The sequence below is a fragment of the Malaclemys terrapin genome, chromosome 13, assembly GCF_027887155.1.
Source record: "Malaclemys terrapin pileata isolate rMalTer1 chromosome 13, rMalTer1.hap1, whole genome shotgun sequence".
Taxonomy (NCBI): Eukaryota; Metazoa; Chordata; order Testudines; family Emydidae; genus Malaclemys; species Malaclemys terrapin.
The window spans coordinates 41,547,442-41,571,007 of NC_071517.1; the positions used below are offsets into that span (position 1 = coordinate 41,547,442).

Here is a 23,566-nt window from a genome sequence, read left to right on the forward strand (position 1 = left end):
CTGGGCCAAAGCCTTCTACTCCTTGGGCATACTTCCCAGGCCACCCCGCTCTAGCAGTGAGCTCTCCCTTCACAACAAGCTGCAGCATAAGGTTTCATCTACCATACTCCCTCCCCCTCCCTTTCCTGTTAATAGAGGCCAAGGGAATGCTGGGAAATGTAGTTCTTTCCCTGCTCCAGGGCTGGCTCTATAGGCAGGGAACTAACCAAGGAACTACAGCTCCCAGGGACCCCTGTTGGCTCTCAGCTCCCAGGCTGGATCCCTGCCCGCTGGTGTCCCTGCAAATGGGCTGCCCCAAGAAGGTGCTTGCTTTCCTGGTGCCTAGAGCCGCCCCTGGGTCTGTGTCTCATGAGTTTTGGGGTCGCCCAGGGCCCTGGTCTGATTTCTGGGCAGGATTCACATCTCAGCCACACCGGAGTCACTGCTGCTTTGGGCAGGCAGGGAGTGTGGATGGGCCAATGGGATCAGCCTCTGCCTGCCTGTCCCTGGGGGCTGCTGAGGGAGTCCAGGGCAGCTCATTCTTTAGGTGATGCCATCACAGGGCTCCTGCTGCTCCTAAGGGAGAGGAGTTTACACGGCAGTGTGGGGATATCCCCCAAAGTGGCCCCTTTAGTTCTGCTTTTTTTCCTAGCATTTGGCTCAGAGATACTGTTACTGGGAGGGTCTGAAGAGTCTGGGGGTAATCGGGGTGTGACATGGACTGAAGCCCCTTCTGTAACCTCCCCCATCGCCCCTCTCGCCCCAACAGGCTGAGGAATCACATCCACGTTTTGCTCCAGATGGGCCCGTCTTCCAAGAAAGAGGGAAGGGAAATGTCTGTGATGGAGCCAGCTCAGGTAGGGGATTATCAGGGGCAGGGAGGAGACAGGATGTGATAAACCTGCTGTTTTTCTGAGTGGGCCCATTGGTGACGGGGGAGGGGAGACGGGACATTCCCCCATTTCTCAAACAGGATACAACCCCCTTGCACAGGGCTGGGAACATTTTCAAGGCTCCCAGTGCTGGAGTGAGACCCCGTTAGCCTGAGGCTGCTGTGAAATACGAAGGGAAGCTGTTTGGATTCCGGTCCCTGTCTCTGGCTTAGGGCTCTGCTTCCCATATTAGCCTGTGGCTGCCACGTGTGTGGGAAATGAAACGACCCTGCCCTGCTCTGTGTGCTGGGGTGGACAAGGAGCTCTGACCTTCTCCCCAGGCCCTGAAGCCTCCTGGCTGCTCTCAGCAGGGTGGGGGTGGGATTCTGCTACTCTGGCCCTCCCAGAGCTTCCATTTCTTTATCCTTCCTCCTGCGTGACTAGTGGGATTGTGGCTGGGGCAGCAGGTAATGAGTGGGGGCTTTTGGTGTTCCAGATGCCGGTGACCTTCGAGGAGGTGGCTGTGTATTTCACCCAGGGGCAGGGGGCTCTGCTGGACCCCGCTCAGAGAGCCCTCTACAGGGATGTCATGCAGGAGAACTACGAGACGGTGACCTCGCTGGGTAAGGGATTCCCGTTCCTTCAGATACTAGAAGTAGGGTGACTGGATGAGAGAGGTGAAATATCAGGACGCGGGGGGGAGCCAAACAAAAAACAAGCCGGCGGTGAAGGAAAAAAAAAAAAACCGCCGGAGCACAGGAAAAATTGGTGGGGGCTGAGAACCCACTGGCGGCTCCACGCCCCGTCCCGCCTGCAGCAGATTGCCTACGTTCCGTCTCCACCTCCCACCTCGGGGAGGGAGGTGGGCAGCACGCAGAGCCCCACCCCCAGCCAGAGGGACCCACCAGGGGGCCAGTTGAGTCCCAGCAGTGCTAGCCTTACCTGGAGCGGCTCCCAGGAAGCATCCAGCAGGCAGGTCCCGTCCCTCTGGCTCCTAAGGTCGCGCGGGTCAGGAAGGGTCGACGGGGGTGGGGGGCGGTGGGCTTGCTGCCGGCGCCTACAAGCCCCACACCTGCAGTACTCAGCATAGACCTTCTCACTGCCTCTGTGCGTGCCTGGGGAGTGGGGCTACAGCACTCTGCAGGCTCATGCCAGCCGCCGGGGAAGAGCCAGGAGTTCATTTGTGCTTCCCCAGGCCCAGGAAGAAGATGTGAGTGGCGACGGCTTTCGTCCTCCACCAGACGGTCCCCTGATATCAGGACATAGTGCGTCCCAGCCGATGTAAGGTCGGGACACGGGACAAATACCCTAAAATCGGGACTGTGCTGATAATATCGGGTCATCTGGTCACCCTAACTAGAAACCGTGGGGTCTCCGTGTCTGAATCTGGTCAGGTTCTTCCTTGGTCAGTTAGATCAGAGGCGAGTGGTTCCATAATGCACAGCTGCCGTATGAGAGAGACTTGCATCTCCGTGCTCTCTCCAGTGGGTCATGGGTGTCAAAACCCAATGGACAAGCTAAACCATCCCCACCCCTCCAGCTTTCAAAGGGGCATAAATCCAGCATTGTCCTGACTGTGTTGTTTCTCAGCTTCACACACAAACCCTGTTCACCTCCCTCCTTGGGAATAGCTCCAGCCATGGGGAGTGCTCTGGGCTCTGCAGGTTTAGAAAGAAGCAGGGGTTTAAGTGCAGTGCTGTGTGAGAGTCAGCAAGGCCCCCAGAGTGCACAATCCTGGGAACGCCTAGTGAGAGTGTAGTAATAATTCAATTCACCTCCCTAGACAACTCCCTCTGCACAAGGGGGCTCACTGACCGTTTCCCCATCCTCTTGGATTAACCGCTCCTCCAGCAGAACCCAGGGACAGGTTGCACTCACGGAATGTTCTTTCTGACAAATACTCCACCAATGCTCCATGCATCCTGATCTGGTCTGATTTCACCCTCTGCACAGGATTTCCCATTCCCAAACCTGAGCTGATCGCCCGGCTGGAACGAGGGGAAGAGCCGTGGGTGCCCGATCTCCAGGCCTGCAAAGAAAGAAGGCTTCCGAGATGCACCCGTACAGGTGAGGACTGACACAGAAACAATCTAGGGAATGAAAGAAGAAGTTGAGAATTCCAAAATATGGTGTGAGTAAGCACCCTCAGTTCTTCCTCATCTCAGCCAGGACAGGGCTGCAGTCATCAGATATAGCTCACGCCATTCCATCCAGCCTCTTAGCTGCAGGAGTTTGCTTCCCAGCTTTCCTTCCCTGTGAGTGTTTGTGTGGGTTGTGGTGGCAGAGTGCAATTACTCACTCTTTGTTTTGGGTTTTTCCTCGGTGCTATTCCTCTTTCTCCCCAGCACAATGACTCCTGTCTGGATTGTGTCTCTCCCAGCAGGTGCTGAGCGAGGGAGTGAGAATGAGGAGGGGAATCATCATGAGGAAGTTCCCGGGGAAGTGGAACTGCAGGGGACCTTTGTAGGAAGAGCTGAAGGGAATTTTTCCCAGTGCTTGGAGCAGGAAGAAGGCTGGGGAAACTGGCACAGGTCAGAGAGGCTTCTGGAAAACCACGCAGGGAAGAAAGTGGATGAATCTATTAACGGTGGGGGAGGAGACAAGGATCCCAGAGCGCAGCAGGCAAATCCCAAGGAAGAGACACCCGGGCACTACCCTCAGTTTGCGAAAGAATTCATTGTGAGATCACAGCTTGTAACAAATCAGACAATCTATACTGGAGGGAAACCCCCTCAATGCTTGGACAATGGGGAAAGTTTTAATAAGCTCTCAGATCTTAATAACCATGGGAGCAGCCACACTGAAGAGAAACCCGCTCAATCCCTCCAGTGGGGGAAATGTTTCATTTCGAAGACACAAATAATTAGACATCAGTTAAGCCACACAAGGGAGAGACCCTATAAGTGCTTGGACTGTGGGAAAAGATTCATAAGAAAGTCAAACCTTGTTAAACATCAGGCAATCCACAGAGGAGAGAGACCCCACAAGTGCTTGGACTGTGGGAAAAGTTTCATACAGAAGTCAAACCTAGTTCGTCATCAGGCAATCCACACAGGAGAAAGACGCCACAAGTGCTTGGACTGTGGGAAAAGTTTCATAAGAAGGTCACACCTTGTTAAACATCAGGCATTACACACAGGAGCGAGACCCCATAAGTGCTTGGACTGTGGGAAAAATTTCATACAAAGGTCAGACCTTGTTCATCATCAGGCAATCCACACAGGAGAAAGACCCCACAAGTGCTTGGACTGTGGGAAAAGTTTCATAAGAAAGTCAAACCTTGTTAAACATCAGGCAATCCACACAGGAGAAAGACCCTACAAGTGCTTGAACTGTGGGAAAAGTTTCATAAGAAAGTCAAACCTTGTTCAACATCAGGCAATCCACACAGGAGAGAGACCTCACAAGTGCTTGGACTGTGGGAAAAGTTTCATGAAAAGGTCAGACCTTGTTAAACATCAGGCATTACACACAGGAGCGAGACCCCACAGGTGTTTAGACTGTGGGAAAAGTTTCATACAGAGGTCAGAGCTTGTTAAACATCAGGCAATCCACACAGGAGAGAGACTCCACAAGTGCTTGGACTGTGGGAAACTTTTCAAACAGAGGTCACACCTAGTTCGTCATCAGGCAATCCACACAGGAGAGAGACTCCACAAGTGCTTGGACTGTGGGAAAAGTTTCAAAAGAAGGTCACACCTAGTTCGTCATCAGGCAATCCACACAGGAGAGAGACCCCACAAGTGCTTGGACTGTGGGAAAAGTTTCAAAAGAAGGTCACACCTTGTTAAACATCAGGCAATCCACACAGGAGAGAGACCCCACAAGTGCTTGGACTGTGGGAAAAGTTTTATAGAAAGGACAGAACTTGTTAAACATCAGGCTTTACACACAGGAGAACGACCTCACAAGTGCTTGAGCTGTGGAAAAAGTTTCATAAGAAGGTCACACCTTGTTCAACATCAGTCAATCCACACAGGAGAGAAACCCCACAAGTGCTTGGACTGTGGGAAAAGTTTTATAAGAAGGTCACACCTTGTTAAACATCAGGCAATCCACACAGGAGAGAGACCCCACAAGTGCTTGGACTGTGGGAAAAGTTTTATAAGAAAGTCAAACCTTGTTCAACATCAGTCAATGCACACAGGAGAGAAACCCCACAAGTGCTTGGACTGTGGGAAAAGTTTCATGAAAAGGTCATACCTTATTAAACATCGGGCTATCCACACAGGAGAGAGACCCCACAAGTGCTTGAACTGTGGGAGAAGTTTCATAAGAAGGTCACACCTTTTTTATCATCAGGCATTACACACAGGAGAGAGACCCCACAAGTGCTTGTACTGTGGGAAAAGTTTCATACAGCGGTCACACCTTGTTACACATCAGGCAATCCACACAGGAGAGAGACCCCACAAGTGTGTGGACTGTGGAAAAAGTTTCATAGAGAGATCAAACCTTGTTCAACATCGGGCAATCCACACAGAAGAAAGACCCCACAAGTGCTTCGACTGTGGGAAAATTTTCATACAGAGGGCACACCTTTTTCAACATCAGGCAATCCACACAGGAGAGAGACCCCACAAGTGCTTGGACTGTGGGAGAAGTTTCATAAGAAGGTCACACCTTGTTTATCATCAGGCATTACACACAGGAGACAGACCCCACAAGTGCTTAGACTGTGAGAAATGTTTCATAACAAGGTCACAACTAGTTCGCCATCAGGCAATCCACACAGGGGTGAGACCGCACAGGAACTTGGACTTAGGGGAAAGTTTTAGACAAAGATCAAACCTTGTTCAACATCAGGCAATCCACACAGGAGAGAGACCTCACAAGTGCTTGGATTGTGGGAAAAGTTTCATACGGAGGGCACACCTTATTGAACATCAGGCAATCCACACAGGAGAGAGGCCTTACAAGTGCTTGGACTGTGGCAAAAGTTTCATAAAAAAGTCAAATCTTGTTCAACATCAGGCAATCCACAAAGGAGAGAAACCCCACAAGTGCTTGGAGTGTGGGAAAAGCTTCAGAAGAAAGTCAAAACTTGTTGAACATCAGGCAATCCACACAGGAGAGAGACCCCACAAGTGCTTGGACTGTGGGAAAAGTTTCATACAAAGGTCTGACCTTGTTAAACATCAGGCAATCCACACAGGAGCCAGACCTCACAACTGCTTAGACTGTGGGAAAAGTTTCATACAAAGGTCCGACCTTGTTAAACATCAGGCAATCCACACAGGAGAGAGACCCCACAAGTGCTTAGAGTGTGGGAAAAGCTTCAGAAGAAAGTTAAAACTTGTTCAACATCAGACAATCCACACAGGAGAGAAACCCCACAAGTGCTTGGACTGTGGGAAAAGTTTCACAGAAAGGTCAAACCTTCGTAAACATCAGGCAATCCACACAGGAGAGAGACCCCACAGGTGCTCGGACTGTGGGAAAAGTTTCATACAGAGTTCAGAGCTAGTTCGTCATCAGGCAGTCCACACAGGAGAGATACGCCACAAGTGCTTGGACTGTGGGAAAAGTTTCATAAGAAGGTCACAGCTTGTTAAACATCAGGCATTACACACAGGAGAAACAGTCCAAGCACTTGTGGGCTCTGGGAAAAGTTTCATATAGCGGTCACACCTTGTTAAACATCAGGCATTGCACACAGGAGAAAGACCACACAAGTGCTTGGACTGTGGGAAAAGTTTCATAGAGAGGTTATACCTAGTTCGCCATCAGGCATTGCACACAGAAGAGAGACCACACATGTGCTTGGACTATGGGAAAAGTTTCATACAAGGTCAGACCTTGTTAAACATCAGGCATTACACACAGGAGAAAGACCCCACAAGTGCTTGGACTGTGGGAAAAGTTTCATAAGAAGGTCACATCTTGTTAAACATCAGGCATTACACACAGGCTCGAGACCCCATAAGTGCTTGGACTGTGGGAAAAGTTTCATACAGAGGTCCGACCTTCTTAAACATCAGGCAATCCACACAGGAGATAGACCCCATAAGTGTTTCAACCGTGGGAAAAGTTTCATACAGAGATCAGATCTTTTTAATCATCAGGCAATCCACACAGGAGAGAGATCCCATAAGTGCTTGGACTGTGGGAAAAGGTTCATTCAAAGGTCAGATCTTATTCAACATCAGAGAATCCACACAGGAGAGAGACCTCACAAGTGCCTGAACTGTGGAAAAAGTTTTGTATGGAGGTCAGACCTTGTTAAACATCAGTTATTCCCCACAGGAGAGAGACCCCATAAATGTTTAGATTGTGGAAAAAGATTCATACGGAGGTCAGACTTTGTTAAACATCAGTCAATCCACACAGGAGAGAGACCACACAGGTGCTTATTCTGTGGAAAAGGTTTCAGATGGAGGTCACGCCTTCTTAAACACCAGAGAATCCACACAGGAGAGAGACCTCATAAGTGTTTAGACTGTGTGGAAATTTCACTTCTAAACTTCTCTGATGCAGGGACAGAAGGTGTTAAGGAAATTGCATGTAATTGACCTAGACTCAAGCTTTAGAGACATGTTAGAAAAGTGTGTACTCGTTAGATCAGGGGTAGGCAACCTATGGCACGCGTGCTGAAGGCGGTATGCGAGCTGATTTTCAGTGGCACTCTCACTGCCCGGGTCCTGGCCACAGGTCCGGGGAGCTCTGCATTTTAATTTAATTTGAAATTAAGTTTCTTAAACATTTTAAAAAACGTATTTACTTTACATACAAAAATAGTTTAGTTATATATTATAGACTTAGAGAAAGAGACCTTCTAAACATGTTAAAATGTATTACCGGCACACGAAACCTTAAATTAGAGTGAATAAATGAAGACTCGGCACATCAATTCTGAAAGGTTGCTGACCCCTGCGTTAGAAAAACTAGAGCTTTGAAAGGTAAACGTTTATTGTTAAAGACATGGAAGAAGATGGTAACTGTAGTAGTCTTTGTTTAGCTATATCTTGTTACAGGTTAATAATGGAAGTAAATGGTTCCTGTCTAGGGCTGTATTCTGTGAATTCAGAGATCAAAAGGGAATATTAACATTTAGACAAAACTTGGTTGTAATAATGTCATTGTTTGTCTCCTGAAAGTTTGTGGTAAACTGTCTATGAACTGCTTTATAGAGAATCACATGTTAATCCATGTTACCAGTGATGTTTAGGAAATAGAAGGTTACTTCAAAAGCCTATTCTTCATCCAATGACTGTGTGCTGTCGAGACGCTGCAAAAATTATCCTTTCTTTTGTGTGGGTGAATCCAATCTCTGCGGGCAGAGGGGATCTCCTAGCAGGTCTGCACTCCCCAATCGCAGCAAGTGGGGGGCGGGGATACCCTGCAGCTCTGCAGTCCCCACAATTCAGCTCCCTGGCCGCTGCAGGGACCTGGGCAACCGCCGCAGCTCCCAGCCTGGGGAGGAATCCCCCAGAGTTCCCCAGTCCCCAAGTGGTGAGGAAGCCCCCTGACTGCCCAGTGCCTGTAAGTGTGGGGGACTGCTGGAGCTCTGGGCATGGGGGAATGTCCCGTGGCTCCCCAGCCATCACTGGCAGGGGCATTCTGCAGCTCCCCATTCTGCACAGGATCTCCCGGAGCTCTCCAGGGTGGGTCCATGGATGAGGGGGATGTATGGAGCTCAATAGGCACCACAGGTGTCAGGGTAACTGCTGCAGTTCCCCAGCCTGGGGGGCATTCCCGCAGATCTCCAGCCCCAGCAGATGGGGGATCCCTCACAGCTCCCCAGTCACTGCCAGTGTGGGGGAGCCCCAGAGCTCTCCAGTCCCCCTGGATGTGGGGGAATCCCTGATGCTCCCTAACACTTGCAGGCAGCAGGGTAACCCCCACAGTTCCCCAGCCTAGGGGAAGACATCCCCCAGAGCTCCCCAGTCCTCTGGAGGTGGGGGATCTCCTGCAGCTCACCCTGTTGTAAACATCTGTTTTCACTTTCAGGTGACATTGTAAATAAAAAGTAAGCAACATTATTTCCCATAAATGTAAACAAACTTGTTTCTCCAAGTGATTGCCTGAACAAGAAGTAGGACTGAGTGGACTTGTCAGCTCTAAAGTTGTACATTGTTTTATTTTTCAGCGCAGTTATGTAATAACAAAAAATCTACATTTCTAAGTTGCACTTTCGTGATAAAGAGATTGCACTATGGTCCTTGTATGAGATGAACTGAAAAATACTATTTCTTTTATCATTTTTCCAGTGGAAATATTTGTATTAAAAATAATAATATAAAGTGAACACTGTATACTTTATATTTGCTTTGTAATTGAAATCGATATATTTGGTTGGAAATGTAGAAAAATATCCAAAAATATTTAATAAATGTCAATAGATATTCTATTTTTAACAGTGTGATTAAAATTAATTACAATTTTTTGTCATGATTAATTTGTTTGAGTTAATCGTGTCAGTTAACGGTAACACTGCTCTACAGCCAAAATGCTTCTGAAATAAATGTAGTCAAACGTTACTAATTCTGGGTCACTGAGAATGAAAATGATGCTTAAAATTGTTGATTGGCTCTAGCTTTCAAGTTATGCTATTGGGTCAGTATATAGATTCATAGATTCATAGATTCTAGGACTGGAAGGGACCTCGAGAGGTCATCGAGTCCAGTCCCCTGCCCACACGGCAGGACCAAATACTGTCTAGACGACCCTTGACTTGGGAATGGCGGAGGATAAGTGAGTTCTAAAGGGAAGGGATCTCAATTTAAACTAGAAATGACTAAAATGCATCTTTGACTGGATCTATGAATAAATCTATGACTGGGTTTGGACAGTACTTGCTTTTTAGGCAAAACAATGAATGATGCAATCTGAAGCTGGTATTGCGTCATACATGATATGAATTGCATCATGTTATTCCTAGAAGTCATGGACGATGCAATCATAATGAAGCTTACATCACTCTGTGAACAAATTGCCCTATATCAGCTCTAGAAATCATACAGTGTCATGCTCTTTTATTTGTCAGTGTTTGATTTTGCAAAGGGACACATTTCTGTTTAGCCAAAGTGAGCAGAGATGCCTGGTACTTGTGTGAACAGTGCAGATAACTTCTGCTATGTTTGTGGTGAAGTGACTTTTGCATCACAAAAGCGCAGTATAACCACTATGGTTAAGAAAGCCTATCACTTTTATTTTGGCTGCAAAATTGGAGATCAGGACAAGAGGTGGGCCCCACACATATGCTGCAACACTTGTGCAACAAATCTTCGCCAGTGGTTGAACAGGAAAAGGAAATCTCTGCCTTTTGCAGTGCCAATGATTTGGAGAGAGCCAACAGATCATACCAGCAATTGTTACTTCTGCATGGTGCCTCCAGTTTGGAAAGGTGTGTCAAAGAAGAAAAAGTGAACTGTGCATTATCCAAACATTCCATCAGCTATACGACCAGTACCCCACGGAGAAGGACTGCCGGTTCCTGATGCACCAGAATCATTCTCACTTTAGTCAGACGAGGAAGAGGAAGAGTATGAAACTTCTGGTCCTGAACCATCAATGTCACAGGACCCACATTTTCTCCCATCCTCCTCCTCTGAACCACACCTCATAACACAAGGTGAACTGAATGACTTTGTCAGGGATTTGGAACTACCCAAGAATAAGGCAGAGGTGTTGGGCTCCAGACTACAGCAGTGGAATCTCCTGGCAGGTGATGTTAGGGTTTCAATGTTCCGTGACCGTCAAAAGGATCTTGTCCCATTCTTCTTCATGGAAGGTGATCTTGTAGCCTGCAACAACATCGATGGTGTGATGGCAGCCCTCAACATCGTTCACGATCCAGATGAGTGGAGACTGTTCATTGATTCATCGAAGACAAGTCTTAAAGCTGTTTTACTGCATAATGGCAATGTTTTGCCATTAATTCCAGTTGGTCATGCAGTCCATATGAAGGAAACCTATGACAACATAAAACAACTTTTGAGGTGCATAAACTATGACCAACATCAGTGGCAGCTCTGTGGTGATTTGAAGGTTGTTGCTCTCTTGTTTGGTCTGCAGAATGGATACCCAAAGTACTGCTGTTTTCTCTGCGAATGGGATAGTTGTGCAAGAGATTCCCACTACATCAAGAAAGATTGGCCACTCCGACAGTCATTGGAGCCTGGGAGGAAAAGTGTTCAGCATCCACCACTTGTTGAATCAAGGAAGATTTTGTTACCACCCTTACACATCAAGCTGGGTCTGATGAAGAACTTTGTCAAGGCCATTGACAAAACACAAGCAGCTTTCAAGTACCTCCGTGGAAAATTTCCAAGGTTAAGTGAAGCTAAGATAAAGGAAGGTGTCTTTGTTGGTCCTCAGATTCGTGAACTTCTTCCAGATGATGCATTTGACCATGCACTGCGTGGCAAGGAAAAGACGGCATGGAAAGCCTTCCAGTTAGTGGCAATAAATTTTATCGGAAACAACAAGGCAGACAACTACAGGTTGTTGATGGAAAACCTCCTCAAGGCATACCACAGCCTTGGTTGCAACATGTCACTAAAGATACATCTTTCCAGGCTCATCTAGATTTTTTTGCACCGAACTGTGGAGCAGTGAGCGACGAGCACGTCGAGCGATTTCACCAGGACATTGCAACAATGGAGAAACGCAATCAGGGCAAATGGAGCCCATCAATGCTTGCAGACTTTTGCTGGACAGTGACAAGGGATGCTCCATTTAATGAATATAAGAGACAAGCCAAGAAGTGCCGAGTAGACACTGAATAGGACTAAACTATGTACATAATAGTTTTTTGCCTTTTTTTTCATAATAAATTTTATTTATATAACCCTTTTGCTGGTTTTTAAAGTGTTACATAAACAGGACAGGTGAAATATTATCATGTAAAGCAACCATAAACACATGAAAAGACCTAGGTTTACAATTTATGATTAAAACTCTCCTATCTACACAATATACATAGACATAAAATGTAAAAACTTAAATATCTTAGAAGTAGTAGCCAATCAGTTGTTTTAAATGTCATATTTGAATTCAGCACATCAAAATACATAATAAATAGCACATTTTATCTCTGAAGCAGACAACTTCTCAAAAATTGTAGACCAGTGTAATTAATCAACAGTACTACTTTTTATCTTTCTTCTTTTATTACAATGATGCTAAAACTTTTGTCAGTAACACAGCCAATTAATACAGCGGTGCTGAGGAAAGCAGGTTTGGCGTGTTCATAAGGAAATGGGTAAATTTGTTCTCTATATTTTGAGTCTTAAGATTCTCTGTACTCTGTACTCGTGAGAGGCGCTGAGACCCTGTCATAGGTATCAACTTTCCCTGGTGCCGGTGGGAGCTCGCGCCCTCCGCCCCGCACCCCGACCCCTTCCCCAAACTCCTCACCCCAACTCCACCCTCTCCCTGCACCTATTGGGCCCCTTCCCCAAATCCCCGCCCCTGCCCTGCCTCCTCCCCGAGCGTTCCGTGTTTCCCCTGTTACCAGATGTGCCCATTACTTTGGGGTATGCTCATTTATTCGGGTTACTCTTCTGGGGAAGGGGATTCTGTAATCCTATCAATGTACTGCTTGTGTCACTTGTGTTTTCATATGGAGCTCTACTTCTCCCTTCTGCAAGTCCCCTCCCAATGGAGATATCCTGCAGGACTTAGGTTCCCTAGGGCTGGGTTGCTCCAGCCCCAGAACCGGATGAACACACCCACACATACATTAACAAAGCGAGTCTGAGCGGACTGGGTCAATCAGCACTGTCAAGCTGACCCCATATATGTCTCTGGACTCACTGGGCTGGAGGAAGCAGCACTTTCAAGCTGCCTCTCCTTATATGCCCCTGGGCTCCATGGACTGGGTCAAGCAGCACTTTCAAGCTGTTACCCTTATGTATCCCAGATTCAGCACGTCCCTATCCCCACTCCCCCAACACAATTGTACTGGCAGTAACCTACTTGATGAACAAACCCCACAGTATTTTGGGCGCTGCAGGGATCTTTAGCTTAGGTAAAAGAAACGTTGCTGTAGAGTGAGTGGGGGAAGCTAAAAACACAAAAGAGTAAAGTTTAGCAACAGCGAGAGAAGCAACCAAGTTAACCATAAAAGTTATTTATTGAATAATAGTGATAACTACACAAGGAGGACTAAACCAACATAACATACATGATTAAAGGTTAATACCTAAGGTAGAAAGGAAAACAGAGAGAGAGAAAGAGGGGGGGATCTCACCCACTCCATGAGGCTTGAACTGGTTGGGGTTCCCAGGTGATGGTGGTAGCGGAGGGTCCTGAATGCTGGAGACAGGCAGAGCTCCCAGCACGATCAGTCAGGAGATGGAGTTCCAGTGGAACTGATGCCTAGTTTGGATCTAAGCATCAGAACCCTGACTGGAGGGTGAGTAGGGATTTTTGTAGAGAAATTACAATGGTTTAAGGGAGAACACTAGATCTGTTTATAGGTAAGCTGATGACTCAAGGGTTTTCTTTAGACTAGACAATAGGAGCTGATCACTCCTGGCTATGGGGGGTGTTTTCTTTCAGGGAGCTCACAATGCAACTGGGCTGCTTCAGTATTTGGATATCAATTAAGGATTCATTACTAGAATTGGTCTGATAACTGCTGAGCTGAGTCTGTGCAGATATAGGCCTTGGCTACACTTGGGGATTCACAGCCCTGCCGCGGCAGCGCTGTGAATCGAGAGTGTAGTCGCGCCGCCAGCGAGAGCTCTCTCGCAGCGCTGCAAGTACTCCACCTCTCCGAGGGGAATAGCTTGCAGTGCTGCGAGTGAGCGTGCAGCGCTGCAGGTGCTGATTACACTGGCGCTTTAAAGCTCTGCACTCACTGCGCTCAGGGGGGGGGTGTTTTTTCACGCCCCTGAGCGCAGCAAGTGCAGCGCTGTGAATTGCCAGTGTAGCCAAGGCCATAGGTTCATTAGCATCTGGAGCAGAGATTCCCAGGATGCAGTGCTTCCCTGCTTTTTCTGGTCCCAGAATTCAGTGTGGTTCTCTGTTCTCCATTCTGTATGTAAATTGAGATGTCTTCCTGTCCCATCTTTCAAGCAGATGAGGCTAGGGGAGTTGTCTCTGCTCTCCATTCTGTATGCTAATAGAGATGTCTTAATCTTGTCACCCTTGTCAGGAGGGGTCTAGGTGTGTCTCCCATTGCTCTTCACTACTGTCTGCAAGTTTTTTCCTCTGATGGGTTTTGGTTTAAGCAGAGGTTGGGGGGGGGGAGTGTCTTTCATGAATCAGGCTGGATACTGCACCCTGGTTCCCCAAGAACAGAGAGGTGTCTGGTATCACCCCACATCCCAGTCCCGCGAAACAGCTGTTTCGCGGTGCAAGCACTGGGAGCTAGGGGGAAAAAACGGGCACGCAGCGCACTCTGGGGAGGAGGCCGAGGAGAAGCGGAGGTGAGCTGGGCTGGGAGGTGGGGAGCTGCCAGTGGGTGCAGAGCACCCACCAATTTTTCCCCATGGGTGCTCCATCCCCTGAGCACCCACGCAGTCACCGCCTATGGACCCAGTCACAAAAGGAAACTCCCCGAAAGCAGGGAATCCAAAGAGCTCAGGTTTGAGGGATGCAGTGTGGGGTGAGTGGACAGAGACAGTCGCTATCGTCCCCACACAGGACACTGCAGTAGATGGGGAGGGGGTGACCGGCAGGGCTCTAGGGCTCCTCATTTCCCTCTGGCCTCAGTGATGGGGGTCGGCCTGGTTCCAAAGCTCTCCAGGTCTTTTGACATCCCCAGCTCCCTTCTTGCCTGAGCCCAACCTCAGCATCTCAGCAATTAAGGAGCCACTGTCCCCTCCCCCTATCATTTTTGAGGTGTCATTCGTGGCCCTTTCGATTTCAGGTCCAGCTTTACACGACGCAGGCCAAGTCTAGTCGTGCTCTGGCTCAGGCGTCTGGCTCCGAAGAGCAAACCCTGCCATTTCCCAGCTCTGTTCTCCTCGCCTCCCACCTTCTCCTCCTCCTGACGCTGAGGCTTGGTCTGCACTCGCAACCTATGTCAGTTGTGAAACTCCACCCACAGCAAGGGACGCAGCTGTACCAACCTAACTTCTGGTACAGACAGAACTATGGCAACAGGAGGGCTTCTCCCGTCGACGTAGCCCCTGCCTCTTGGGGAGGTGGATTACCTACACCGGTGGGAGAACCCTTCTCATTGCTCTATGTAGTGTCCCCTTCGAAGCGCTATAGTGGCATCAGTGCAGCTGGGCCACAGGCTGGGGGGAGGGCACCCCAGCCCCAAATTTTGGTGGAGCTCGGCCCCTGGCTCTGAATATGGCTGGTGCCTGAGCAACACGTGGATACAGAACTCGCCACCTATGTCCCCCTAGAATTTCATGCAGCTGATGAAAGTAGCCGCATGTATGGGGCTCTGACCTGGAGCGACCATTTGCCTCCTTTGTTTTTTAGGAGATCCTTAATTTTCACACGGCACTGCTGTGTGTCCCTGGTGTAGCCGCTGTCCACCATTCCCTGTGCGATTTGGCATACATATCAGCAATTCGTCTTTTTGAATGGAGTTCTGCCTGCACAGATTCTTCTCCCCTTACATTAATCAGATCCATTATCTCCCATTCAGTCCATGATGGAGCTCTTTTGCAATTCTAGGACTGAATGGTCACCTGTGCTGCTGAGCTCGCCACGCTGACAAAACAGGAAATGAAATCAAAAGTTCACAGGACTTTTCCTGTGTACCTGGCTAGTGCATCTGAGTTGCAAGTGCTGTCCAGAGCGGTCACAATGGAGGACTCTGGGATAGCTCCTGGAGGCCAATACCATCAAATTGCGTCTACACTACCACAAATTCGACCCAGCAAGGTCAATTTTAGCGCTAATCCCCTTGCTGGGAAGGAGTACAGAAGTCGATCTTAAGACCCTTCAAGGGTATGTCTACACTACGAAATTAGATCGAATTTATAGAAGCCGGTTCTATAGAAATCGTTTTTATACAGTCAATTGTGTGTGTCCCCACACAAAATGCACTAAGTGCATTAAGTCAGCAGACCGCGTCCACAGTAGCGAGGCTACCGACGCTAACATCGACTTCCGGTGCGTTGCATTGTGGGTAGCTAGCCCACAGTTCCCGCAGTCTCCGCCGCCCATTGGAATACTGGGTTGAGATCCCAGTTTCTGATGATGCAAAAACAGTGTCGCGGGGGGTTCTGGGTACATGTCTTCAGGCCCCCCCCCCGCCATCAGAGCAATGGCAGACAATCAATTCCTGTCTTTTTACCTGGGTTACCTGGATTACCTGTGCAGACGACGTACCACGGCAAGCATGGAGCCCGCTCAGCTCAGCTCACCGTCACCATATGTCATCTGGGTGCCGGCAGACGTGGTACTGCATTGCTACACAGCAGCAGCTAATTGCCTTTTGGCAGTAGAGAGTGCAGTATGACTGGTAGCTATCATCGAGTATCTGGGTGCTGGCAGACGTGGGGCTCCATTGCTATACAACAGCAGCTCCTTGCCTTTTGGCAGCTGATGGTGTATTATGACTGATATCCATCGTCGTCATACTCCTCAGTGAGTTCGGTCAGAGGTGCCTGGGCAGACATGTTTTGTCTCCTGGAGACTCAGTCCTGCCGGCAGTCCTATTGCACCGTCTTGACGATCATGGTTGACAGTCGTAGTACAGCATCTTCTGCCAAGCACCCAGAAGTTGCCGACGACTATCAGTTCCAGGACCAGGGTGATAAACATATTCTGGCTGTTGGATATTCCAATACTTAGCCCTAGTCTACACTATGGGATTAGGTCAAATTTAGCAGGGTTAGGTCGATTTAATGCTCCATCCGTCCTCATGACGAACCTTGTTTTGTCAACTTAGCCCTGGTCTACACTACGAATTTATGTAGAATTTAGCAGCATTAAATCGAATTAAGCCTGGACATGTCCACATGATGAAGCCCTTTTTTTCGACTTAAAAGGCCCTCTAAACCGGTTTATTTACTCCACCTCTGACGAGGGGAGTAGCACCGAAATCGATATTGCCATTTCTAATTAGGGTTAGTGTGGACGGAATTTGACAGTATTGGCCTTCGGGAGCTATCCCAGAGTGCTTCATTGTGACCTCTCTGGACAGCACTCTCAACTCGGATGCACTGACCAGGTAGACAGGAAAAGCCCCGCAAACTTTTGAATTTCATTTCCTGTTTGCCCAGCGTGGAGAGCACAGGTGACCACGCAGAGCTCATCAGCACAGGTAATCATGATGGAGTCCCAGGATCGCAAAAGAGCTCCAGCATGGACAGAACAGGAGGTTCAGGATCTGCTCACCCTATGGGGAGATGAATCAGTGCTAGCTGAACTCGGTTGCAGTAAACGAAATGGCAAAATATTAAAAAAAGTCTCAAAGGCCATGAAGGACAGAGGCCATAACAGGGACACACAGCAATGCCGCGTGAAAATTAAGGAGCTAAGGCAAGACTACCACAAAGCCAGAGAGGCAAACGGAAGGTCTGGGTAAGAGCCGCAGACATGCCGCTTCTACGCAGAGCTGCATGCCATGCTAGGGGGTGCAGCCACCACTACCCGAACCCTGTGCTTTGACTCCATCAATGCAGAATCACACAACAGGGAAGCGGGTTTGGGGGCGAGGAAGATAGCTCCCAGGAAGGAAGCGGAGAGACCGGTTTCCCCAACAGCCAGGATATGTATATCACCCTGGACCTGGAACCAGTAACCCCTGAACTAACCCAAGGCGTGCTCCCATGGTTTAAAAGCAAGCGTGCTTAATGATTAATGATTAATTTGTAGGACACTTTACCACACCAGGCCAGTAGCACATAGTCTGGAATCATTTCATAACAAAGCATGGCAGCGTATGGTCCCAGTGTTTGCTGGCATGCAGACAGCATCCATTCCTTATCGCTCTTTGTTATCCTCAGAAAAGTGGTATCATTCACGGTCACCTGGTTGAAATGGGGTGATTTTAGTAAGGGGACATTCAGAGGTGCCCATTCCTGCTCGGCTGCACAGAAATATTCCCCGCTGTTAGCCACACGGTGGGGGGAGGTGGTGGAAGGGTGAAGTGATCATCCCAGAGAATTGGGTGTGGGGGGGAGGGGGCTTAGTTGGGTTTGTGCTGCACGTTAACCCGGAAACCGCAGCCCCTTCTTTTTACACTGCAAACCCATTTTAAATGGCCAACCCAAAGGGTGCTTGGTATGGGAAATGAGGGCACTGCTGTTTGAAACCATTCCCACATGTTATGAAGGTTAAAAAAACCAAAAGACTGTGGCTTACCATGGCTGCCTGCAAGCCGAATTCTGTTGCCTGGCACTGCGTGAGTGATCTCTCACACCAAACCGGCAGGCCCTCAATATAAGAGGAAAAATGTGACCTTGTAACGAAAGCACATTGCTGTGTAATGTGAACAGCAAAATTTAACGTGAAAGAGTGTACCCATTGTTCTCTAAAATGTGTCTTTTTAACCACCTCTCCCTTTTCCTCCACCAGCTGCAAATGTATCTCCTTCACAGAAGCTAGTGAAGATTAGAAGGAGAAAGCGGCGGACTCGGGATGAGATGTTCTCGGAGCTCCAGATGTCCTCCCACGCTAACAGAGTACAGCAGAATGCGTGGAGGCAGTCAATGTCAGAGTGCAAAAAAGCACAATATGAACGAGAGGAGAGGTGGCGCGCTGAATCGCGGGCTGAAGAGAGCAAGTGGCGGGCTGAAGAGGATAGGTGGCATCAGATTGCTGATAGAAGGCAAGAGTCGATGTTCCGGCTGCTGGAGCATCAAACTGATATGCTCCAGCGTATGGTTGAGCTGCAAGAAAGGCAGCAGGAGCAGAGATCACCGCTACAGCCCCTGTGTAACCAACAGCCCTCCTCTCCAAGTTCCATAGCCTCCTCACCCAGACGCCCAAGAACACGGTGGGGGGGCCTCCGGCCACCCAGTCACTCCAATCCAGATGATTACCCAAGCATCAGAAGGCTGGCCTTCAATAAGTGATAAAGTTTTAAATTGCAGTGTGTCCTTGTCCTTCCCTCCTCCCCCACCCCAATGGGTGCTTCCCTCCTCCCCCACCCCTCCTGGACTACCTTGGCAGTTATCCCCCTAGTTGTGTGATGACTTAATAAAGAATGCATGAATGTGAAGTAACAATGACTTTATTGCCTCTGCAAGCGGTGCTCGAAGGGGGGAGGGGAGGGTTGTTAGCTTACAGGGAAGTAGAGTGAAACGGGTGGCGGGGGGGTTCATCAAGGAGAAACAAATGGAAGTTTCACATAGTAGCCTGGCCAGTAACAAAACTGGTTTTCAAAGCTTCTCTGATGCGCACCACACCCTGCTGTACTCTTCTAACCGCCCTGGTGTCTGGCTGCACGTAATCAGCGGCCAGGTGATTTGCCTCAACCTCCCACCCCGCCATAAGTGTCTCCCCCTTACTCTCAAAGATATTGTGGTGCACACAGGAAGCAGCAATAACAATTGGAATATTGGTTTTGCTGAGGTCTGAGTCAGTAAGCTGCGCCAGCGCGCTTTTAAACATCCAAATACTCATTCTACCACCATTGTGCACTTGCTTAGCCTATAATTGAACAGGACCTGACTACTGTCCAGGCTGCCTGTGTACGGCTTCATGAGCCATGGCATTAAGGGGTAGGCTGGGTTCCCAAGGATAACTATAGGCATTTCAACATCCCCAACGGTTATTTTCTGGTCCGGGAAGAAAGTCCCTTCCTCCAGCTTTTGAAACAGACCAGAGTTCCTGAATACACGTGCATCATGTACCTTTCCCGGCCGCTCCACGTTGATGTTAGTGAATCGTCCCTTGTGATCCTCCAGGGCTTGCCACACCTGGAAAAGTACCCCTTGCAGTTTATGTACTCGGTGGCTTGGTGCTCTGGTGCCAAGATAGGTATATGGGTTCCGTCTATCACCCCACCACAGTTTGGGAAGCCCATTGCAGCAAAGCCATCCACTATGACCTGCACGTTTCCCAGTGTCACTACCCTTGATATCAGCAGGTTTATGATTGCATTGGCTACTTGGATCACAGCAGCCACCACAGTAGATTTGCTCACTCCAAATTGATTCCCGACTGACCGGTAGCTGTCTGGCGTTGCAAGCTTCCACAGGGCTATCGCCACTCGCTTCTCAACTGTGAGGGCTGCTCTCATCCTGGTATTATGGTGGTTCAGGGCAAGGGAAAGCAAGTCACAAAGTTCCATGGAAGTGCCCTTACGCATGTGAAAGTTTCGCAGCCACTGGGAATCGTCCCACACCTGCAACACTTTGCGGTTCCACCAGTCTGTGCTTGTTTCCCGAGCCCAGAATCGGCGTTCCACAACATCAACCTGGCCCAGTAACACCATGATTTACACATTGCTGGGGAGGTCTATGTCCATGTCAATTTCTTCATCATTCTCGTTGCCGCGCTGCAATCGCCTTTTCACCTGGTTTTGCTTTGGCATGTTCTGGCTCTGCATATACTACAAGACAATGCACGTGGTGTTAATAGTGCTCATAATTGCCACAGTGATCTGAGCGGGCTCCATGATCCCAGTGCTATGGTGTCTGGGCTTGAAAAAAGGCGCAAAACTATTGTCTGATGGAGGGAAGGAGGAAGGGAGGGGCAAGTGAGGACGTGGCTTACAGATAATTAAAATCAACAAGGGTGGCTGTGCATCAGGAAGAAACAATAACAACTGTCACACAGAATGCCCCCCCCCAGATTGAACTCAAAACCCTGGGTTTAGGAGGCCCTGGATTTCATGGAGGGAGGGGGAAGCAAATGAATACAGAACAAATCTGGTCCATTTACTGTTTGCATCCACTCCATCTATCTTTTACATCTTAGGCTGGCAGCAGATGGTGCAGCATGACTGATAGCCGTCGGCATCGTCTGGGTGCTTGGCAGAAGATGCTGTACTACGACTAGCAGCCATGATCGTCAAGACGGTGCAATAGGACTGCCGGCAGGACTGAGTCTCCAGGAGACAAAACATGTCTGCCCAGGCACCTCTGACCGAACTCACTGAGGAGTATGACGACGATGAATATCAGTTGTAATACACCATCAGCTGCCAAAAGGCAAGGAGCTGCTGCTGTATAGCAATGTAGCCCCACGTCTATCAGCACGCAGATAGCCGATGACAGCTACCAGTCATACTGCACCGTCTACTGCCAAAAGGCAATTAGCTGCTGCTGTGCAGCAATGCAGTACCACGTCTGCCAGCACCCAGATGACACATGGTGATGGTGAGCTGAGCTGAGCAGGCTCCACGCTGCCGTGGTAAGTCGTCTTCACAGGTAATCCAGGTAAAAAGGAGCAAATTGATAGTCTGCTGTTGCTCTGACGGAGGGGGAGGTGCCTGACCACATGTACCCGAACCCCCCCGCGACACTGTTTTTCCATCATCAGGCACTGGGATCTCAACCCAGAATTCCAATGCGAGGCAGAGACTGCGGGAACTGTGGGATAGCTACTCACAGTGCAATCCGCCGGAAGTCGACGCAAGACTCGGTAGTCTCGGTACTGTGGATGTGGTCCGCCGACTTAATGCACTTAGAGCATTTTATGTAGGGACACACACAATCGACTGTATGAAAATGATTTCTATAAAACCGCCTTCTATAAATTCGACCTAATTTCATAGTGTAGACATACCCTAAGCAAATACTGGCCAGTTAGCATTTAGCTGGTGTGCAGGTGCCATTGTCTCTGTGGAGCTCATCTGTGGCCATTTTCCTGCTTTACAGCATCTAACAAACACACAGCAAACTCTCAGAGCTCCATGGACAGTGCTGATAGACATATATTAATGGGACACTAATATTCAGCAGGCGATGACTTTTCCTATGATACGTCACAAAACATACTTTGGAAAAGATTTATCATTTTGTAAACGTGGTTGTCACGGAGTATTGGGGGACTCAGGGCCCTGCACCCCCGGCTTCCTGCGATTCACCATGACTCTCAGCCAGCCAGTAAAGCAGAAGGTTTATTTGGATGACAGGAATACAGTCCAAGACAGGTCTTGCAGGCACAGACAACAGGGCCCCCCTCAGTTAGGTCCAGCTTGGGGTCCCAGGGCATCCCAGCCCACCCCCCTTTGGGGGGTCAGAGCCATTTCTGCCTCCCAGCCATCTCTCCAGCCCGCTTCCAGCACTCTGCCTTCAGCGACCCCTCCCACAGCCTTTGTTCAGTTTCCCGGGCCAAGGTGTCACCTGGCCTCCAACCCCTTCCTGGGTTCTCATGTTACACGCTCAGGTATTCCTTCTGGGCAGTCTACCATCCCCCAATGCAGACTATCCTAGCCACACTCCCCTGTCAGCATTCACAGACCACAGTAAGAATAGTCCCAGTTCGTCACATCTCCCCCCTTCGAGACCGAACTGAGCGGGGTCACTTTAGCCAGTGACCCGGGGAAGTTCGAACCTACCCCCGTTCCCATGGATGCCCCCGCATCCCTCCCATTCCTTGGTGAGAATTACACCAGGCCCCTCCAGTTTCACGCCCCCCCTTAGGTCGGGGGTGCTTGATGGCACTCGCAGTTCGCATGTGGGGAGGTTTATGCGGCCTGTGCCCTTTTCCCACCCCTATACCCCTGGGGTTCCAACTGGGCTGTGGTCTTCTCCCAGCGCTCCAGTCTGGAGGTCTGTGCTTTGGGCTCTCTTGGTTTAGAGCCGCCCTTTTAACCTTGGCCACCCTCCGGAAAGGATCCTTTATGCTGGGCAAGGGTCCTAAAGCTGTTTTCCCCTTGTCCCGGGCCTTCCTCCTCCTCTGACAGGGGTCACAGGATCCGCAGTACTGTCGGACAGTAACAAAGACCCCAGGCCAGTAAAAGCTCCGTAGCAGCTTCTGCTGGGTACACCAGGTTCCCTGGTGCCCTGAGAGAGGAATGTCATGGGCCCGGCACAGCAGCTGGCGGCGATACTTCTGGGGTACCACCAGCTGCCTCCTGATCCCCCCGACTCCATTTTCCCTGGGGGAGCCCGTTCTCGGTACAGGAACCCCTTTTCCCACAGGAACCTTTTCCGGCCACCTTGTCCCATGGTCTGTACCGCATCGAGGTTGGCCAGGTCCCTTATCTTCCGCAAGGAGGGATCTCTCTGCAACTCGGCCTGGAACTCAGCAGCTGGGACAGGGATGGCCACCTGCTCTTTCTCGCCGGCTGGGTCTGAAGCTGCAGCCTCCCTGAGCCGTGTCCCTGGGCGTTCCCTCCCCACCAGGTTAGGGTCCTGCGCCTCAGGCAAGGCACCCCCCCCAAGGCCAGGGCGCGGTGCCCCTCGCCGGCTCTGACTGCGGGTCACAACCAGTGCCCTTTGGGGGTTGCTTGGCCAGTCCTCCAAGTCCCCCCCCAACAACACCTCAGTGGGCAAATACGGGTGTACCCCCACATCCTTGGGGCCCTCCTTGGCCCCCCACTTCAGGTGCACCCTTGCCACGGGCACTTTGACTGGTGTCCCGCCCACCCCTGTCAGTGTCAGGTAGGTGTTGGGCACCACCTGATCTGGGGCCACCACCTCGGGCCGGGCCAGCGTCACCTCTGCGCCCGTATCCCAGTATCCATTGACCTTCCTCCCATCCACCTCCAGGGGAACAAGGTACTCTCTCCTGAGGGACAGCCCCGCGCCTACCGTATAAACCAAAAACCCTGACTCTGGAGCATCCAGCCCCCCAGAGGAGCTGGCCTGGAGCTCTCCTCCCTCCTTAGCAGGTGGTACTCTGCCAGCCCCCCTTCCCTGGGAATGCTGCCTCTCGCCGGGCTGGGTCTCTACCCA

The 23,566-nt window shown here is 49.7% G+C and overlaps 3 protein-coding genes across 3 annotated transcripts in view; 2 read left to right on the top strand and 1 right to left on the bottom strand.

The window, feature by feature from the left end:
- LOC128847528 (zinc finger protein 34-like) overlaps positions 1-23,566 on the bottom strand; it is a 152,298-nt gene that overhangs the window by 51,998 nt on the left and 76,734 nt on the right. The gene's annotated exons all lie outside the window — the stretch shown is intronic.
- Positions 1-23,566, top strand: part of LOC128847386 (zinc finger protein 850-like) — a 127,538-nt gene that overhangs the window by 1,577 nt on the left and 102,395 nt on the right. The gene's annotated exons all lie outside the window — the stretch shown is intronic.
- LOC128847497 (zinc finger protein 585A-like) lies at positions 3,057-9,170 on the top strand. Its single transcript, XM_054046957.1, has 2 exons — positions 3,057-7,146; positions 7,231-9,170. Exon 1 carries the CDS (start codon positions 3,201-3,203, stop codon positions 6,471-6,473), a length of 3,273 nt encoding a protein of 1,090 aa, XP_053902932.1. The 5' UTR covers positions 3,057-3,200; the 3' UTR covers positions 6,474-7,146; positions 7,231-9,170.

Bases quoted from the DNA above. Each gene is read 5' to 3' on its own strand.
- LOC128847497 (XM_054046957.1), top strand. From the start codon at position 3,201: ATGACTCCTGTCTGGATTGTGTCTCTCCCAGCAGGTGCTGAGCGAGGG.